General features: G+C 32.2%; 4 protein-coding genes across 11 annotated transcripts in view; all 4 read left to right on the plus strand.

The window, feature by feature from the left end:
• The first annotated feature begins 1,836 nt into the window (after positions 1-1,836).
• On the plus strand, positions 1,837-8,832 carry LOC117163439 (uncharacterized). Of its 2 annotated transcripts, none has more exons than XM_033345705.2 (3): positions 1,837-1,925; positions 3,125-3,349; positions 8,694-8,832. In XM_033345705.2, exons 1-3 carry the CDS (start codon positions 1,844-1,846, stop codon positions 8,711-8,713), a joined length of 327 nt encoding a protein of 108 aa, XP_033201596.1. In that variant the 5' UTR covers positions 1,837-1,843; the 3' UTR covers positions 8,714-8,832. The 2 variants fall into 2 exon arrangements, with proteins under 2 accessions (XP_033201596.1, XP_076478446.1); XM_076622331.1 differs by lacking the exon at positions 8,694-8,832 and adding an exon at positions 6,537-6,673.
• LOC117163437 (uncharacterized) lies at positions 4,349-6,700 on the plus strand. Its single transcript, XM_076622330.1, has 3 exons — positions 4,349-5,260; positions 5,407-5,749; positions 6,568-6,700. Exons 1-2 carry the CDS (start codon positions 4,768-4,770, stop codon positions 5,745-5,747), a joined length of 834 nt encoding a protein of 277 aa, XP_076478445.1. The 5' UTR covers positions 4,349-4,767; the 3' UTR covers positions 5,748-5,749; positions 6,568-6,700.
• Positions 8,714-9,696, plus strand: LOC117163438 (uncharacterized). Its single transcript, XM_033345703.2, has 2 exons — positions 8,714-8,849; positions 8,943-9,696. Exons 1-2 carry the CDS (start codon positions 8,735-8,737, stop codon positions 9,407-9,409), a joined length of 582 nt encoding a protein of 193 aa, XP_033201594.1. The 5' UTR covers positions 8,714-8,734; the 3' UTR covers positions 9,410-9,696.
• Positions 9,697-10,252: 556 nt separating this feature from the next.
• The window catches only part of LOC117163436 (uncharacterized), a 129,465-nt gene continuing 119,522 nt past the window's right edge, over positions 10,253-20,195 (plus strand). For 3 of the 7 annotated variants that reach the window (XM_033345692.2, XM_033345697.2, XM_033345695.2), the window contains exons 1-2: positions 10,255-11,683; positions 13,458-14,610. In XM_033345692.2, coding sequence (XP_033201583.2) covers positions 14,582-14,610 — 29 coding nt within the window. In that variant the 5' untranslated portion in view covers positions 10,255-11,683; positions 13,458-14,581. Of the gene's footprint in view, positions 11,684-13,457; positions 14,611-20,195 lie in introns of all 7 variants that reach the window. The other 4 variants (XM_033345698.2, XM_033345699.2, XM_033345693.2 and 1 more) reach the window with 3 other exon arrangements.

A 20,195-nucleotide genomic window follows, 5' to 3' on the forward strand; every position in this document is an offset into this window, starting at 1 on the left:
AGATGAATAAAGATAGATATCATTTGACCATTATGGCAGTAATTCTATACATATATATGGGTACATACAAATTCTAGTGTATTTCAAAATGCCATAGCACTATTAATCAAAATATTCTCCTTATTCCGTAAAACAATGTTTTAGAATTTCATATTAACATGAGTTCTATGTACCAAATATAGAAGCATAATACTCCTATTACTCCTACTAAAGCTATGTATACAAACCAACCGCATACCAGTTCTTTTGAAACAAAGATATTGATTGGTATTTTGCTCTGTCTCAACATCAGTTAGTTATACTAAACAAATAATAAATGTCTATATATTTTAATGACAAAATATAATAACATTTTAAAATTAAAATCCTAATTTTCGAAATCATAATCCTAATTGGGCACATAATATTTGTCAAAGATAGTTTTGATATAATACAAAAATTATTGTTACAATAACTATTGTATTGAAGTATATATATATATAACAGTATTATTTAAAATATTTAATCGTCCTTTTATTTAAGTTTGATATATTTGTAAATTCTTGGTACAATTTTATACAAATTACATTAAATGTAAAAATTAAAATATAATTTTCATATAAGTAACGCATTGTTAGTTACTGCATTTGGTTATTTTGTTTGTTTTAATCATGTTAATTATGTTAATAGATTGATAAGTTAATAAATTCATATAAATTCTAAAAGTAAAAAATATTTTTTTTGAGAACATGAAACACAGAAACTAAAATTAGCAAATCAAAAGGATTATCGGAAAATTTTTGTTTAAGTATGAAGTACTATCCAACCATCGTAAAATTTTAATGCATTTAAATACATAATAAATAATGCGAATAAGCCTAATTGAGAAACCACCCAAATGTTAGTCATTTGAACAGTATTGGGATTTGTAATGTAAATATGTTAATACTAGTTGTAGGTTGTAGTTAGAATATGCGCACTTTCGTAACTTGCAAATGTTGTGTTATGTACCTATTGTTTGATGGTTGAGACTTATGTTTAAAATAATCCCGTGTAAAATACCTTGCAAGTCTGAAAATCTTAACAGTGCTTAATACATCAATTTGTTTGTTTGCTTCGTTACTCTTAATAATTATTAATAAAATATAAGAATATTTTTGGTTAAGAGTAGTATCGGTGAATTAAATTCCGTATGTGTTAACAGGTGAGAGCTTCTAATTTAGTAAGATTTATTTAACAATAATTCTAGAATAAAAGATTGACGAATAATAATGATAACAAGACATCATAATAATCGCTTGTCAATAATATTTATTAGGAATTTATTATATTTAGATTCGTTTTGTTGTTCATTTATTATATATATTATAAATATGTATGTGTACATAAGAAATATATAATAAATCCTTTTTGCGCTATTTGTGCATTATGCATTATGTATCAAAAAATGGTACATTGAAATTCTGAGAAATAATAATAAAGATCTTTTTCTAAATGTAAACAAAAAATATTTGTTTATTAAATTTCTATAAGATTAATCACAAGTATTTTCTTTTACATAGCCTGTACATCAATTTAACATGTTTTAAAATCTCAATTATAAACTTTAATAAATAAATTTTAGTTATTAAAGGATGATTGACTTCCATCTTTTGTTGTAATGTAATTATATGTAACATATATATGTAAACATTGTGTTATATATTTTTGGAATTTCAGTATATGCCATATACATTCACTAAAAATGCATTATTACATCCAATAATTGTTGTTATGAAATATTAAGTTTATATATATATATATATATATATATATGTAGTTTAAATATTTAGTAAATAAAATTTGTTTTAGAATAACATTACAGATGCCATACATTTTAGTACGTGGTAATCTTGCATCGTATGGTCATAGATACCCATGGAGAGTTTTAGTATCAGGTCTTAAAGGTACTATCTTTTATTTTAGAGCTTAAACATTTAATATACTCATATTTAATTTATTTATGTAATGGTAATTTGTAAAATAAATGTTACTTTGTTGCTACTTAGTTGATATTTTCTATATGCAGTTTTTGCTTCTTATAATACGTGTGTAGCATGTTATATTAACAGAATACATGAGCACACTTATATACGTCACATATTTTTGTTTTATTCCATGATAATATGTATTCATTTATACTTAAAAAGGTAATATTTTAGAAAGTGAAATATGATATATTTAAAGATAAAATAAGTTGTTAATGGATTTACATATCCATTGATTTTTTATAAAAATGAAAGTTGAGTATTTGTATCTTTGTCTCCTTCTTCTCTTTCTTCTTCTTCCTCTACCTTATTTTTATTATAATTGTATATTAAATATTTTATTCTCTTCTACAAAATTTCTAATGGCTACTATGTTTTATAGAGTAAATAAATGTTCTTTTTTATGAAATACATAGTTATATCGCTACATAGTAATAATAATCATTTTTGTAAAATTAGTATTATTCAAGTTATGACAATATAAAAATCATACCATATTTGACATTTATTAGAGAAAAAAGTTAAATAAAAACATTCTAAAAAGTGAAAGATATAATATTCAAATATAAAGTGTCATAATAAAAAATATACATTTATATATTAAGACATTATTTCTTTCTCAATACGTATGTTAATAAATTAATTCCTTAATTAACTAATTACCATTTATACTAATATGTTTATTGAAATCTGGGTAAAGAAAGATGTATAATATGAAGTGATTGGTAGAATATAAATGTATTAATACATTGATTACACAGTTTATAGAAACGTATTGGTTTACTTCAAATTGTTTTGTTTCAATTTGAAAAATTTGGAAACAAAAATGAATTTTTTATTTATATTGCTTCAAGTAAATTACGATGTTGCTCATAAGTGAAACTGATATTCCATAGTTTTGAGTAAAACGATACCCCTATCAATGCTACTTCGCGATAAATTGATAATAATTATCGCGTAGATAGACCACAAGTAAGATTAATTATATTACCTTTCAGCTGAGTTCGTATGATTAAGAACGTGTGGTTTTTATAATTCTTAGTTTTTAAATGTAATTTACGTAAAAGTTGGAACAAAATTACGTTGAAAACGTAAGATATTATTCACGTATGTTATAGCATCAGATATAGAACAACTGAGTCGTTTTGCTTCTGGGGGATATTGTGATGATTCGACAATAGTGTATTTGCAACATCCTTGTGTAATATTAACTGCTTTAGAAGTTCTTGGTTACAAAGTCGTAGCATCTTCAAGTACAAGTGTTAAACAAGATTATAATGAGTACATGTGGACTATGAGAAAAGATTTTTCTGAACCTGAACCTGAACCTGTTATTAAGACAGGTATGATTTTGTAGTAATTAATTTATTTTTACTAATAATTATGTGATAACAAACATTTGCAGTTTACTTGCATTAAAAAATTTAACATTTCTTATTATTCTAAGAAACAGTATTTTTATCTTTCAAGATGAAAATTAAAAATATAAAGCGTAATTAAAAAATTATATGAATTTATAATTTTTATTTTTACATAAGTTTGGTTTATTACATAAACTATAAATGCAAGAGGAAAGAAAGTTATCAAATATATATGTATGTAAAGAATAATATCGTAACAATACTTATATTACAGTAAATATTTCTTTATTTTTTTATAGATGAAATATTATAATAGAATTTTCTTATATACAACGTTTCTAGTTAGTTAGAAAAATATGTAATTAAAGATAAATGTGATGTATTAAAAAGTTTGTACGAATTGCACTTGATTACTAATTTGTGTATTTATTTTCGAACTTTTCTGTTATATTCTTTACTTTCAAAACGTTTCAATGTTTTGTTTGTAGAAAATATTTTATGCAAGTCTGATTATAGAATTATTGTATTTAATTAAATTATATGGATTTTTTATATATATTTCATATATATAAATCATAACAAAAGAAAAAGAGAAGGAAATATAAAATTCAAGATATTCGTTATCTACTGTATTATTTTTATAAGGATGGCAACAAACACAAGTACGGTTCTTACGAAGGTTATGTGTATTAGTGGCTGCTGACGTTTAAATTTGATCATCAGATACGTTGTAGATATTTTATCTAACAGTGGTATATATTGTTCGTCATTTAATGTGACATTCGTTTAAAACTTTCGCTCTTGCATAAGCTAAGAACTTTCATCGACATTACGAACTTCTATTGATTTTTATTATGTGCGTGTGAAAGTTTTGTTGTATATAATTTTCTTTGGTAAATGATTAATAACAAAAATGATTTTGAAAAATTACATTCAATTGCTTCAATGATATATAAAAGGTGTATAATCTTAGTAATTTATATATATAGTATCTACCTGGATATTAGAAAGAACAATGTGTACATCTATTAATTTTTTAAACAAGCACTATATTTTGTAAATTTTATAAAATTGTTAGTATCTTAATTTTAAACTTTTGATGCTGTGCTAATAGTATAATTTTGTGTATAACATTTAACTATGTTGTAAATCAATATTTTCATCTTTAATTTTTATACTTATTTCCTTATGCGAACATTATGTATTTTAGTTTTGATTCCGTATAAAAAAAAATTAATAAAATAATATATAAATGATGTTTTATACAAAAATTTTATATTTTTATTATATTAAACCACAGTTAACTATTTATGTTAAAAACTAAAAATTTTATAAATATAAAATAAATAAAACATATGTAGTTAAAGGGAAAGTATGTTGTAAAACTTAAAAAAGAAACGATGGTTAAAAAACGAGGAATTGTGTGGAACTACTATAATAAAAAAATGTTAGGATCTCAAGTGATTGCATTTTGTAAGTTTTGTAATCAATCATACATTCAAAATGCTACTCGTATGGAACGACATATGGAAAAATGTCCAAAGTGTCCAGAAGATGTCAGACAACAATTTATACAAGTAGCTCATAACAAGAGGCATAAAGCTAATAATCTTGACAATAAAATGAACGATGGATGGCCAAAACAAGAATCTTCGGTAGATCAGAACATTACAGATACAGAGTTAGAAGATTTAGATGATTGGAATTATAAAAATCAGTCATATTTAGTTGATACATCTAATGCAATACAGCAAAATATGGATTTAGTAATGCATAATAATGAACAAAATTGGGTAAATCAGGGTAATGCGGTTAAAAATCATGATACAGATACAAGATTAGTTAGTAGGAATTGGGAAACAAGTGAAAATGATACAGAAACAATTGCAGCTGGTAATTTGAAGAAAAAGGATATTTATGAAACATTTAAGCTATAATCTTATTTTGGAGTTATTATTAGATTGGATACAATTATGCAACTAATTCTCAAATAATTATCTAGGACAGATTTTTTAAATGTTTTTAAAAATTTTGTGTAGCTGGATCTCAAGAACGATCAAGTTCAGTTCACCAAAGAAAGTCATATAATCCTAGAAGAATATCAGCTGTTTCTTCTGTACAAACATCAGATTGTTTACCCTTACAAAATAAAATATATCAAGAACAGTTATTAGAAAGACGTGCCTTAAGAAGAGCTGCAGAATTAGAAGTACAGCGTAAAGCCTTGGAACTAGAAAGATTTCAATGGGAATATGAGAGAGATAAACTTCAAACTGAAGTTCGTTGGGCTCATGAAACTCGTATGATGCAACTTAAAGAAGAACGGGAAAGACATTTGACTGAACAGAGTAGAATAAAGACAGTTTCACATATAATCTAATTGTAAATAATGAATTTTACCTATTGATAATGAATAATACCATTATATTCTTGCATAATAATCTAAAACGTTTTTATACTCAAGATTATTCTTAATCAAATATGAGTAGATGATAAAGAGAATGTAAAATAATATATTATCCATTTAGAATGAAATATAATTCCTTTTTATATTTGTAGAAGGAAGTATTTTGTATATATTTTATATAATATTTTCAAGCAGTATATTAAACAGGATATTTAATTCCAACAAAATGTGGAAACTCACAAATATCATCGTAAAGAGTTATTGAGTATATATTTAAAAAATATAAACATTTTCAATTCCAAACACATTTGAGCATAACTATTAAGATTTTGTAATTCAAATTTTAATTACTATAAATTACATATATATAATAACTTGTTTTTGCCTCTGGTATATTACATTTTTTATTAAATAATTTATTTCTATCTCTTTATTTATTTAAATTCAATATCACTTTATTACAACATACTGATTAATATTATATAAACAAATTTGAGATAAAACTTTTTTATCGATATTTCTGGGAAAAATTAGTTTCTTTCATTGTCTTAATTTAGCATAAATGAGTAGTAGAAAAATGTAAAAGTAGATATATTTTTGCCAAGATAAAAATATTGTTTCTTTTTGCTTATAAAATTAGATGTACTTGCATTGTATATAATATTATTTATATTATATAAGACTTGGTAGTTAAATAATAGGATTTTCTCTTAAAAGAGAAAATGAGGGAGTTACAAAATATGTTTATATTTTTCCCAACAGCATTCTAGAAGCAACATTTTTCTTTTGACAGTAAAAGACAACGAAGTTTAACAATCCTCTTTAGCTCAACAATGTCGCAATCAGTGAATACAAGTGTCGGAAAATTAGCCAATGAAGTGAATGATGATGAGAATTACTATTACGTTGGCGTAAAAGCCTCGCCGTTTGCGAATGATTGCGTTGTCTTCGGTTTAAATTCGGATGAAATTTTGGCTCTTTCAAAGCGTTTTCCAAACTCTGGATCAGATGTGGTCAACGGCACTATGATCAAAGGTTACCATCAACCATTTTCAAAACATCTTTTTTACAGAATAACTGTATTTTTACGCGTTTAATTAAACTTTTTACCGAAAATATTTCTAACTCTGTTTTTTTGTAGCAGAATTTGCGAAAATATAGTATATAAGTCCTATACGTGAAAATTGCTTCGGTTAATTTTTTAATTATACCTACATTTTATATATCTCTGCAAGTTAATAATAAAAATAGTGATATGTTGGTAAAAATAGATTTATAATTTAGATTTCCTTGTTTGTCATATTTGTTATATATTTAGTAATTGGAATTGCTTTGGATTTCCGATAAAAAAACATTATATCTGTAAATTTACATTACATTAAATTTACAAATAACATTGATATGTTATTGTCGAAAAGAAGATGTTATATTGAAATATTTTATAGAAATTCAGCATTGGTATGTCTTATTGCATCGTATATTTGTAAATCATAGAATATTTTTCTTAATTTGTGCAATAAAATTTATTGCAGGACCACCTTTTTCCATCATTAACGCCCTGGCAGAATTAGGATATCGAGTTATCTGTAGCACAGGAGAAGCTGAAATACTTTGGACACTGCAAAGGGAATTATAAAATCAACAATTATTCTCAGGACTACGATTTATAAGAAAAAAATACTACTTATGTATTTAAAGTATGCGTGCATGTTTAATAATGTGCACGCCAATTAAGAAACCAGTATGAATGAAGTATTATTTAATTATATAAAAAGTTTGTATACAAGGAACACACGTAGATATAAGAGGTGGTGTGTTCACTTTCGTTATAAAATTTTTATCAATATTTTTTAACTTGCTTTAGGGATGTATATTTTGTATCGAACATATTTGTACCAATAGATTTTCACGAGGAATTTTAGCAAGTTTCGTACATTACATTCGTAAAAGGCATTTAATAGGTTAAAACTACAATCGTACATCGTTTTATACATAAATCCATATATCATTTTTGCAACTTCGAATCGAACTAAACGCAAAATGTCATCAATTTGTTTTAATATGAACTTACGATAACAATTGTGACACTAATAAGACTGTACGAAATCAAGTTTCCAATTTCTATACTTTGCCGATTAGATCAATATTTTTTTTGAACAATTATTTTATTACTTACCATAAAAATTAAATACATTTACGCATAAAATTGTGAGAAGTTGCAAAAATGATAACAATACCAACGCTTATCTTATTCGTTATTTTTAATCCATGCAAGTATCAATATTAAGTCATTTCGTGCAATAGAGGGACAATTTTTCTATTGTTTTTCTATTTTATATTATCTGCAATATAATTTTTAATAAAATTGTATTGTCATATTTTTGTGTATATTTATAACGCTATGATACAATACACGGAATCAAAACTAGCGTTAATATTATGTAATGCTGTAAAAGAATTTGCACTGTACTCAGTATTTATTGAATTCATTTATGAAACGATAAGGCAATATTTCTTAGCACAGCATCATGCTTCAAAACGAAAAGATAATGGGTAGCAATTGTCGAAGTACTATATTACAAAATAATCGAAACATAATATTATAATATATATAGAGGTCGATTTTGTAAGCCGCGCCTTATTTTCATATACGAATTCGATATATGTACATATATATTATAAAATTACATATATGTGAACTATATGAAATACATTTTTGCATATTGTGAATGAAAATTCATTGAAGAATATATGATTAGTATGACTTAAAACTATTTCTTTATGTACTTCTTCACAACCATTTATAATTTACGAAATATTAAAATTTATTTTCATATATAATGACATAATACTTATTTGTATTACCAAAAAATATTTCAGTACAATTTTTATTCTTTTTCTTTTTTAATGACATGATAGGTAAATTATCCAGACGCTAATTAAGCGGACCTATCGCAAATATGGAGCATGGTCATAACTGTAACGATCATAATACATGCTGCAGCGTAAGTAATAATATCGGAGTTAGTCAGTCTCTTATGGAAATGGAATTTGAACGTGGTATATGGTACGCCGGTAAATAATTAAATTTATTTTATTTTTATTGTATTATTTTATTTTATTTTTTTTTTTTTGAAATATCGTTAATAATATTTATGCCATTTTCAGCACAGTATAATGACTTGGATCGTGTAAAGATATTACTGAAGAAAGGTGTATCACCAGATGCAGAAGATTCTGCGGGATATACAGCGTTACATTACGCAGCTCGAAATGGACACTATAAAATTTGTAATATTTTATTAGAAAATGGTGCAGCAGTGAATGCGCAGACACGTTGTGGACATGCTACTGCTTTGCATAGAGCAGCTATGCAGAGTCACTCTGAGATCGTTGAACTATTGTTGAGATTCGATGCAAACCCTAATTTAAAAGACGTCGATGGCTACACCGCTTTGCATAGAGCACTCATGGCACGCTCCACACCTGTTTGCAAACTACTAATACCATGCACTGATCTATCATTACTGAATAGCAACATACAGAGTTTAGAACAATTAGTAAAAGAAAAATATCCTGACATTTTACCATTTTTATTAACATATATGAATAAAGGAGAAAAAGTAAATGATTAATAAAAATAATAAAAATCTCCTAGACTTTTTAAATTTTCTGTATCAACACACGAATAATAAAAATGTGGTACTATAAAAATATTAATTTTACGAATAATTGTCAGAAGAAAACTGTATTTGGTAGATAAAAGAACCTTGAAGATCTTAATAGATTTATAAAATGTGATTTTCAAAAGTACCGGATATCATATCTTTTATAACTGTTTTCTAATTTATTAATAATTAAGTTGCAACCGTATACAAAGTGTACAAGTATATTTCTAATGTTAATAAACTGATCTATGTAATCCTCTCGCTTATATTGTTGGTATTTTAACATTAAAGATACTGCTTGATATTTGAAAACAATGTGCAGTTTTGTTAACTGGATCGTAAATTTTACACTGTGTAGATGTTAAAAAGTAATAATAATATAAATAAAGGTTTTATTTTATACTACATGAATATATTAATAGTTAGTAAATACATTAGGCATGAAATTTTCTTTTATATTTTATATAACAACATAATGTCATACAGATAAACATTCTTAAAAGTAAATCTAAGGAAATATGGACTATAAAGACGATTCTATCAAATGATAAAGGAATAAATGTATAGATAAAATTGATAGACATGCATCATTATTGGTGGCGTTCGTTCCATGTGCTTGTCAGAACGGAGAGGGTCGTGCACTTGATATTGAATCGTTCGCGCGCGACCGTAAGTATTCGGGTTGGATCGGGGGTTATCGTTAGAATTCGACAGTGCTCGATGAGTTGCGGAGCGTAATCTGTACGGCCGCCGGAGCCCCCTTGCGATAAACAGTGGTGCCATCTAGCGGAACACCTCCCGTCTCTCTGTACTGTACGACTGCAATCGTTGCATGGAGTCAGTCGTTTCACGAATACCGCGGGTGGTTTGCGCGAAGGCTCGCCGCCGCCTTTAGCCGTTGCGCGACGGATCGTCCGTCGTTTCGCGGTCCGAGGTTCGTCCGCGTGTCTTCGACCACCTTTCCCGCCTGGATTCTTGTGCGGTTTTACTCGTCGATTTGAGTGACAATCGCGAGCGATGTAATCGTGCCCTGACGTCACACGGCTAATCAAGTGCACACACGAACGCAACACAGGCGCGCGCGCGCCTGCTACTCGTATTCGTATACACGGATGGTCTACGTAGCTGCTCACGGTATACTACATACAACACGTATACAGCCGTGCACACGGCTAAACTGATAGAGAGAACGAAGGAAAGGGAAACAGTGTGCAAGATCGCAAAAGACAGAGGAGAAAGAACGGAAACTGAGAGATAAGAAAGAAAGGGAAATATATATATATATATATATGCGTATCTACATATATATGTATATGTTGCGTAGCAAGAGAACGGTATTAGAGAAAAGGGGTGAGGCGTAAGACGTATAGACGGAGGACAATTCACACTTGCATACGTCTATGTAGGCTTGTACGAGCCTTTCGCCTTTATAAAACATTATGCGTAGATATTACAGCGAAAAACACGAGACGGTAAGAAGCACGAAATTCTTTCTCCGGTTGATATATTCAAGCATCGATTTTTCTCGAACGACTTGTTTTTGTAACTCTCGCAAAGTATTTCGCGTTTTCGACACGTGCAAAACAAGGCTATGAAATAGAATAAAGAAGAATCAGACGAAAGAGCGAGAGAGAAGTGTCTACATCTCGTGGCGCCCCGTTGTGTTTTTCTACGGAAAACTGTGCTCGGAACCTGCGTGAACTTTCAGAGTGGAAGAAAACGTTTAGCAAACGGAAGAGAAAAATGTTTCTTTCAGAAAGGTAAACTGAAAGGGGAAGGAAAATTTCATTCGTACGTATATCATTTGATCTAATCAGTGAAACTCAGTGAGAAACCAAACGAAGAAGTTTGAACTCGAACGACAAACTTCAATGGACAAAACAAGTTTTATCCCAATCGAACCGGTCAGTGAGTGTAATATAATTTTTGTGTGTTATCTCTTGTTGAAGCCTTTTTTCTTGCTGTTATGTGAATTTTTATCATGAATATAGAAGTGTGTATGTGCGACACGATTGCGGGTGTACCTTGTTCGTGCAATAATAAGAAAGTGGGGTCTGTACGTTCCGTTTTTATTAACTTGTCGGACGGTCCACTGCTTTGAGAGTCAAGTTCGTCGCGCTTCGCTGTACGCGCCGTGTCTGGTGCGCACATATTTCCTCGCGCTTTCGGTTGCGCTCCGCGACAAGCTTTCTATTCCAAGTGAGATGAAATATATCCTCTCCGTCATATCGAGAACTATCGGTAAGGGTAATTGCGAATTACGCGGCAGTTACGTGCTTTACACTTGCATTTCTTTCGTAATTTCGTTGAACGTACTTTCGTTTCGCATTTCCTATCGTTATTAACTTTGTAGCTTTTCAACCCTTTCATGGATATAATCTATATTTTTATCAAAAACCAAAAATTTTAATCAAGAAAGTATATCAAATAGAACTTATATTTATTTCAGTAAACCAGTTTTGTGCGTTATCTCTTGCTGAAGCCATATTGGATATATGTTATTAAATCAAGGTTTAATAAAATTTAATTTTTATTTTCCACGATTGTCTACGGTCTACGTATATAATATATGTATGTGTGGTAATAGAAACGGAAATACATTTTTATATTGCCCTTACATATGACCCTATTTAATGGGGAAAATAGTTTTCATTGTTTATGAAAGGGTTAAATATGATTTTCAAAGTTTCTGCTGCAGTAATTAGTCGCTGACAGAGACCAATATGATAAATTGGATATTTACGAACGAATTTTATTATAAATTTCAAATGCAAATAAGCTTCGCTTTAATCATTAATAAAGTTGTTTAAAATCATGAAATCATTAATAAATTATCATACTGTGAATATATCAAATAAAATGTTGCAAAAATTATTGTTTTAAGGAATATTAATTTATAGTCGAAGAAATTTTATATCAATTTTTTCGTTTAAACAAGAAAAGATGTACTTTGTCAGAAATGCATTTTCTCGCGTTTATCTCGAGCTGTCAGGTCGGTTGATGAATCTTAGAAAACATTCCAAAGAATTCCAGCGAAAAAGTAGTGCCCGTGGGTAGAGAACGTAAGCGTCGACGACAATATCGATCAACTTTTCCTAAACGTGCCTCGGTCTACATATGTTTGGAAGCAGAATGGGGTGTGGACATGCGCATATACAGACCATTGTATTAGTAGTGCGTTGTCAAGTGCGCCATGTGATGCGTGAGATTGTGATGCAGTAACAAGTATTCTTCGTTTCACAAAAAAATATGTTTTAATTAAAATTATTATGTAGACCGAATGTGTTTACTATTTAACGACAATAGATTCGTACAACATATAATTATAAAAAAAAAAAATGAACTGTATATTTATCAAATTTCATAGTACGTATCTCGTTCATACCTATTAATTGATAATTACAAAATTACCATTCTTTGTTATATATCGTAATTATAATATTTCGGGGATCTATAAACGACCTAAATTATCTTAATTATTTTGAAATGAATGTGATAATGATAAACGAGTAGTTTATGGAGGTACTGCGGCGTTAGAGTTTCACAAGTACTATATTTATGTTTTATTGCATCGGTTTCACTTTCTGCTTTGCTTGTACCACTTACTTGACGCAAAGGATCTTGGGTAAAATTTGCATCGAAACATGGCATCAAAAGTCTCTTCATTTTCTTTTAAAATATCTTAGCTAATTTTCTTTGGTAATGACGCAGTTTAGTGACTTTTCTCTATTTTGACTATTTGCTTCCAGTCTTTTCTTTTTTGTCAGAAAGTAAGGAGAAATTTAAAAGTTTCAAGCTCTCCTAATAAAATAGTAAAAAGTATACTAGCTTCTTGAACTCTCACGATTGAGATTTCTGGTTTTAGCGATAAAATGGAGCTTTCAAAGAAAAGAGTCAAGAAATCAAAAACTCACTAAACTGACTGGTTATCTTTCCTTCTTCTTACATTTATTATTTATAACGAAGCAAATTGTTCGATCCACTTTTTTCAACCATTATTCTTCTCCATTGACAGGATTGGCAAAGATTACGAAGATCTGTAAAAGCTGCAGTGCGAGGAAACCTCATCGAGGAGGATGAAAGAATCTTTGACAGCTCAATCACGACAAGACGATTCCTAAAAGAAATAATTATTCTCAGGCGTTCGCACCTGAAATATTCTCTCGTTGGTGTCTTTGTGAGAATTGCTTATTGAATATTTATAGGAGATTGCTCGCATAGGAAAGCAGACAGAGAACCGTTCCTGGCCAGTGATAACAGTCGAGTTCGAGAAACAGGAACGTCTAAGTTTTCTAATTCTTCGTCGATAGATCACGCATACGATAATACGCGGTTAATGATGGAAGGAAAACTTGCGAATATCTCGACGTGCACGTGAGCGAGCGAGAAAGTCTACGTGTCGAAAAGTGAAGTCGATATCCGAGGGCGAAAAGGAAACGATGTGACGGCGCTGCTCGGTCGATAAGGAGAGTCATATCGTGTAAAGTGCCAAGAAGACCAGAGAAAAAGAAAGTGTACTTAATATCAGTTATTTTTGTTTTACGTTCGCGACAGTGATCTTGTGTTATTGGTGACGTGACAAGATTCTTGGGTGAAAGAGACGCCGAATGTCGGTAAACGAAGAGGAAGCGCACGATAGGACGATGCGATTAAGAACGCACGTTCGGTCAGTGAGTTTCGGTCGAGGAAAGGAAACTATTCGTCTTCGTTGATTTTTCCTTGTTCTCATCAACACGGGACGAAACGACAAGTGACCGAGAGTGAAACGAATTATTACGTTTCTTCGTTCGTTGTCTTTACGGACTCGCGAGCCACTAGGTACTCGATTCGTGGTTTCGGACTCGACGGAGGAGAAGCGGCAATTTTCTCCGCGAAAACGAGATAAAAAAAAGAAAGGATTCCACGAATTTGACAAATTGGAAAAGTGTTGGTGGTGATTAATAGTGGTGCGTTCGTTGATTGTTGGTGGTGATATCCGCGTTATTGGTTGTGCGAGGGTGTGGTGAAAAAAAAAAAACGGGGTGGTGTGGTGGTGGCACATCGTGTAAAAAGAGAACACTCGACTGTGACTCTTAACTCATTACCACGGATCTCCCCCGGCAGTTTGACGCCACAGCCATCCTCGATGAGAGGAGGCACATGTCCATTGCTGCCGCTGAAAATGCAGGGTAAGTCCTTTTACCATTTCTTTCCTTTTCTTCTTTCTCTTTCTTTTTATTTTAATCTTACGTCGTTTATCCAACGAACGGGAAACTTGTTCTCGCTCAACGTTCAATTTACATTATGCGGTATTGTTTATTTATTTAGGCGATTCAGAGATCACCGTTTTGTTATCTCGATACCGTCGCTGCAGCGTGTCTCGCGCATATACAGGATCTGCACATGTTGCATATATTGGTCTCAGTTAAGATATACAGTAAATGGAACTGTTACTGTAGTTGCTTAGCGCAATTAACCTCTTAAGCGAAGAATTACGCGGACGAAAGTTTTATACACGTTTCCTCTCTATATCTCTATGTTCTCTAGTGTCTCTATGTTGACGTTTTCTGTTTATTTTGAAACTTTTTACACTCCCCCGTATTTTGTAATTGTATTATTTTTTATTTAATTGGTTAATTATTTTAACTATATATATATATATATATATAAGTACTAAAAAAGTAAGATTTTTATATCGATACCGGTTACACTAAAAATTTTGATAGGCTTCTTTTTTATTATTTTTCGACTGAAAACTTTAATAGGCAAATATATTCTCTTTTAAAAAATGAAAAGTTTCTTCTTTTATCGAAAGATGATTATTCATTTATTCTATCTTTTTATCGTATTGTGTCTAATTGAATTTTAGATAACATAATAGACGTAGACGAAAGATAGCCGATAGCTGGTGTTCAATATGGGTCATTTAACGAGAAGTATACTTGCAATGTTTTAGTTGTGTTAGGACGATATCTAGCGGGATTGGGTTAACAGAGAGGGCAAGAGGGTTTCTCAGGTCATAAGGGTCTCACATAGAATCCGATCGCAAAATAAAAATGGTTTACGCATTCCTTACATGTGTCGCTTAAAACTAATGAACAGTCCCAAACGATATTCAGCTGGCCCATTTGGTCCGAAGTTGTACATCTGAATAAATAAAAAAAAAAAAAAAGAAAAAACAATATGAAATAATATTTTTATTGCGTCACGTTGAGCATCTATCTTATTGTATAGGATGCAATAAACTAAACAGTCTAAAGACAGAGATTTTCCTTGTTTGTTATTTACAGAGTATTCTACAATATATATTTTTATAATTAAATAATTAAGAACAATTAATCTTATATTTTATATAATGTTAAAAACTGTTGATAACGACGAAGCCACTGTAGAAATTTATAATTTGGTGTAGGCTTTCCCAGTTTAACTAGAAATAACATCGTTATTGCTTGGTTCTTGGCTGTCCTTTTGCATTGGAGGTGCTTTCGCGAGCATATATTAGGCGTCTAATATTCGACATAAACATATTCCTGTGTAATCCTTCAAATAGCTTCGTGTCCCCGTTCGCGTGCACGGAAATACACAAAATCTTCTCACGCAAAATGAGCGAAGAAGAAAGGGATGGTGTGTATCATCCGTCGTTATGTTTGAGTTAAAAAATTTAAGAGCTCTCTCTCTCTGCCTTTGAAGGCTTGAATTGTGCCGACACCTGCTGCTCTTTTTTTCTTCTCTTTTTTTCCTCCTGTTTTCTTTCCCTTTCTCTCTCATTTTGTTTTCTTTAAAGGAAACCTTTTGCATCCAGCTTCTTCCAGTTTCTACTGAACCTATCTCGAGGCCCGTCTACCTGAGATACCTACTTCTTCTTGTTCTTGTTCTTGTTCTTGTTCTTCGTATCCCAAAAGGTCCCTGCCGTTATACACGCTTAGGTACACGCTGCCTAAAACTATCTCGCTGTTTGTCTGTTATTCCTCGTAGCTCTATCAATATTAACACTTTCGCTAGAGGCGCGACTAGCTCGTTTTCGTGTAATGGTAGGTTTTATATCGTAGGATCTTGTGGTATTTTTTGATAGTCTAGGATTTCGTAAATAGGCCTGCAAGTATTTTTTTCTTCATCGCGAGCTGGATGCTCGATACTTGGTAAGTTTGATAGTTCGATTTTGCTCGTTTGTGAAACAGGAAATTATAATAGTTTACAATTCTTTGTTTTTTTTCTGAAATTTAGTAACTGAAAATTGCTGCAATAAATTGATTTTTTGCCATCGGGTATAGGAGTATAGTAATAAAATGTAACAATATAGCGATTGATAAATAAGATAACATTTTAAATTATAGGTACATGGATATTTGCAACTTGTGTGTCGTGTCAAGTTATTTAATATTATACTCGATGTTTCTAACTTTCTTGCATTTAGGTTAGTGATAAATTAGTTATAAATACGATATTATAAAATATAAATTAACGAAGTAGGAGGTAAAATGTGATCCATTATCTCAAGTTGCTATTCTTAATTTTTATGTGACGAAACTTGCCCAGGCCTGTTTCATACTAGTAGAATTTCAAACTAAATTAAATTAATCGATCGTGACCAATTTAGGGATATTGAAATTCGATTGAAAACAAAATTTAACGTATAATCGTAAAATATGTATCTTCAAATATGTATACAGACTATAGTTTATTTTTATACGGTGATCGTATTGGTCGAACGATATAAGGAAGATGTTGCTCTTCGTAAAGATAAACACAGTTTATTCGGCAAATATCAATGGGAGAAAGACAAGTAGGTATCGCGGAAAATGTCGGTCAGTTGTTAGGTTAGAACTTGGTCATTTGAAATTCCAAACTTACGCTCGTATATACATACAATTGCTCGATTTCAGCGTTATAGATAGTTCCAAGGTAATAAACCAGTTCGTTCAACGTTATACATTTTATGACATAAGGAACGATTTTCCGGTTACATAGACGTGTAATACGGAGAAATAACTCGTAAGCGACGAATAATCGCTTATAAGACCGATATTCTCGTTGACGAATATACGAGTCACGGGGAAGAAGACTGTTGCTATCGTATGCAGTGGAAACGATAGTAACATTTTTAGACACTATTAAACAACTCGTTCGATAAGAAGTTGCGTAATGATGCATATTCCCTCGCTTTGTACTGGCAATCGATACACAGCACGCATATATACATACTTGCATAACAACCAATGGACTTAATTCGAAACAGATGACACGAAACTTGAATGTGTTCTCACGTAACAGAGCCGTTGAGGCTATTCTATTGTATCGAAAAGAAAGATTCACAATCTGAGTTTCGAACTCGGGTAATACCGGTGAAAACGAGCTTTTCCTCCTTTTTCCCCTATTTCTTCCTTCATAAAATTGCGATAACTTTGTTATACACACACACACATATGTATATATAAATAAATATATATATATATATATATATATATATATATATATATATATCTGGTTCAGTGAACAACCACTGAGTACCCTTTATTCTATTGAGTTTGCTCGGGATTCGCGTTCTCGCAAACAACTTCTCGTTCGAAGACCAGTACAATGAAATACAGTGGGAAGAGATGAATTTTTGCGTCATTAAAATGTAGAACGGAGAGCTTCTGAGCTTACAGGAGCGAGGACGGAATGAATAAAACGAAGTAGTTATCAAGTTGCTTCTTAACGATATCTATCGTTCCGCGATACGATTTGAATACGATTTCCATAAGATTCTGCTGGCTTTTGTGTTTTAAACAAGGCGCGTACTATGATGTAAATATTAAGGGCCATAATTTCCGAGGAAACACGTTTTCGCGTTGTATAAGGACACTTTTAAGTAATACATAGCTCGTAATCGGCGTCCGACGATATGTTTTATTAGGTCGTAAATAAGACCTTAGAAACTCTTCTCTGTGCCATGCTGAAGTACACGGTACATTCGAAAATAACAGCCTCCAGAACGAATTCCTTGACTTGCTTTCAGGCTCGCCGAACGAAGGATAAACGACACGGCAGGCAACCTCACTCGCGTGTCTTCTACGTATCAATTCTCTCGTATTAAACGAGATGCAATAGCGTATCGAAAAACAAGACGTATCCACAGGTCGTCGCCGAGGAAATTGTAGAGGCACACGAAACATAAGATAGAAGGCGACAAGCGTGCGCCGCGTCTCTCCGTCCGACGGAGCTCGACTGATTCGCGCAGAATAAAGAGAGAAAGAGTCGCGTAGTGCCAGCCACACGTAGCAAAATAGAAACTTGGCTCTCTTTGGCGTAGGCGTATAGTTCGCGACTATATAACTGATTCGTCATCAACGACGACAGTGTATTTATCGCGAGGCATTACACTCTATGCGAGCGGGTCAGAGTAATTAAAACTACGTCGTTCATCAGCGGCGCGGTCGTGTCCGAGCCGCGAGACTAGAGTCCGTGGGGTTAGAATAGAAGCGATAGTTAATCGCGTCATTGTTCGTCGCCCGTGTCACGATCATCGTTCGTACATGTATATCTGCCTACGTTCCGTCCGGCCGATGTAACTGTACGACGGAGCGCGGCGGAACGCGGAAACACAGCGAATGCGCCTCGCTAAACGCATCGATCGAGGTGACGATCGATAAGGTTAGATTCCTAGATACAAACTGGTGATAGCAGAGAATCGAAAGACCCCGGAGGAAGTGTAAAAAGGTCGAGAGGAGAGGGAGAGGATAGAAAAAAGCAGGCAAAATCGGCCCGATGTCCGTCGAATAGCGAGTAGCGTGTAGTAAGTCACGTGGTCGATTCCGAGCGCAGCCGAGAGGCGAGCCGAGTGGAACCGAGCCGCGCCGAACCGTGCCATGCCATGCCGTGCCGCGCCACGCCACTCTGCGCCAGCTCGGGATATAGATCCTCCGGTGTACGATGCGACGTTGCCAAGTCATTGCTGTTAAGCCGGCCGGCTGCTCGACCGGCCGACTCCGTTCGTTCGTCCGCTTGCTCGCCTCTATGCCTGCTTGGTTGCTTGCCTTTCTGTCTGTCTGTCCTGTCCATCCGTCCGCTACTTCGTTCGTTCATTCCTTCGTTCGTTCGCGTACGTCCAACCATTCGTCCGTCTCTACGGGAAAAATAGCGTTGCCTTGGCTTTCTTTACTTGCCTTGTCTGACTCACGCCCTGACCGCGTTTCCTTTCGCGAAAACACCTTTAATTTTCGATCGCTATGTCCAATGGTTTTTTCTCTCGCTTTCTCGCGGAACGAGGCACGTTGTCGTCCCATGCGTCCGCCGATGATGTAATTCCTTTGTTTCTGCTCGGTTCCATCCTTTCCTTTTATCGAAACTGTCCATACGCATCGATTCGATTATTTATCTAAAGCGCAAACTTTCTAATCCGTACTTACATCGATTATCGCATCTTTTTGAAAATAACGAAAACCATCGAACATGGCAAATTTTTCGATATCTTTATTTCCAATTTATCTTTCTCCGTTTTCGAACTTTTATCAATCTGTTTTGAAGAACGATTACAAGCGGAATACGTTAGAAGCGGAAAAGGAAGATCTGGCAACGTATATTTTTCTAAGCGCAAGGCAAAAATAACACGGCGTAAAATGCACCGTTATGTATCCTGTATATATTTATTATGCGTAAACTTACACAACGCATCATTAGTACACGCAATCATTTGTTGCATAACGCATAATGAATTAGTAATCATTCCCAGAGGAAAGACATTTTACGCTATGTGTAATCTGTATAAATGGCAGGTACCGTTTTCTCGGATAAC

Source organism: Bombus vancouverensis, chromosome 10 (assembly GCF_051014615.1).
Source record: "Bombus vancouverensis nearcticus chromosome 10, iyBomVanc1_principal, whole genome shotgun sequence".
Lineage (NCBI taxonomy): Eukaryota > Metazoa > Arthropoda > Insecta > Hymenoptera > Apidae > Bombus > Bombus vancouverensis.

Bases quoted from the DNA above. Each gene is read 5' to 3' on its own strand.
- LOC117163439 (XM_033345705.2), top strand. From the start codon at position 1,844: ATGCCATACATTTTAGTACGTGGTAATCTTGCATCGTATGGTCATAGA. The intron at 1,926-3,124 runs GTACTATCTTTT...CGTATGTTATAG, and splicing joins TTTAGTATCAGGTCTTAAAG to CATCAGATATAGAACAACTG. The intron at 3,350-8,693 runs GTATGATTTTGT...ATGACATGATAG, and splicing joins TGAACCTGTTATTAAGACAG to GTAAATTATCCAGACGCTAA.
- LOC117163437 (XM_076622330.1), top strand. From the start codon at position 4,768: ATGGTTAAAAAACGAGGAATTGTGTGGAACTACTATAATAAAAAAATG. The intron at 5,261-5,406 runs GTAATTTGAAGA...AATTTTGTGTAG, and splicing joins TACAGAAACAATTGCAGCTG to CTGGATCTCAAGAACGATCA.
- LOC117163438 (XM_033345703.2), top strand. From the start codon at position 8,735: ATGGAGCATGGTCATAACTGTAACGATCATAATACATGCTGCAGCGTA. The intron at 8,850-8,942 runs GTAAATAATTAA...TGCCATTTTCAG, and splicing joins ACGTGGTATATGGTACGCCG to CACAGTATAATGACTTGGAT.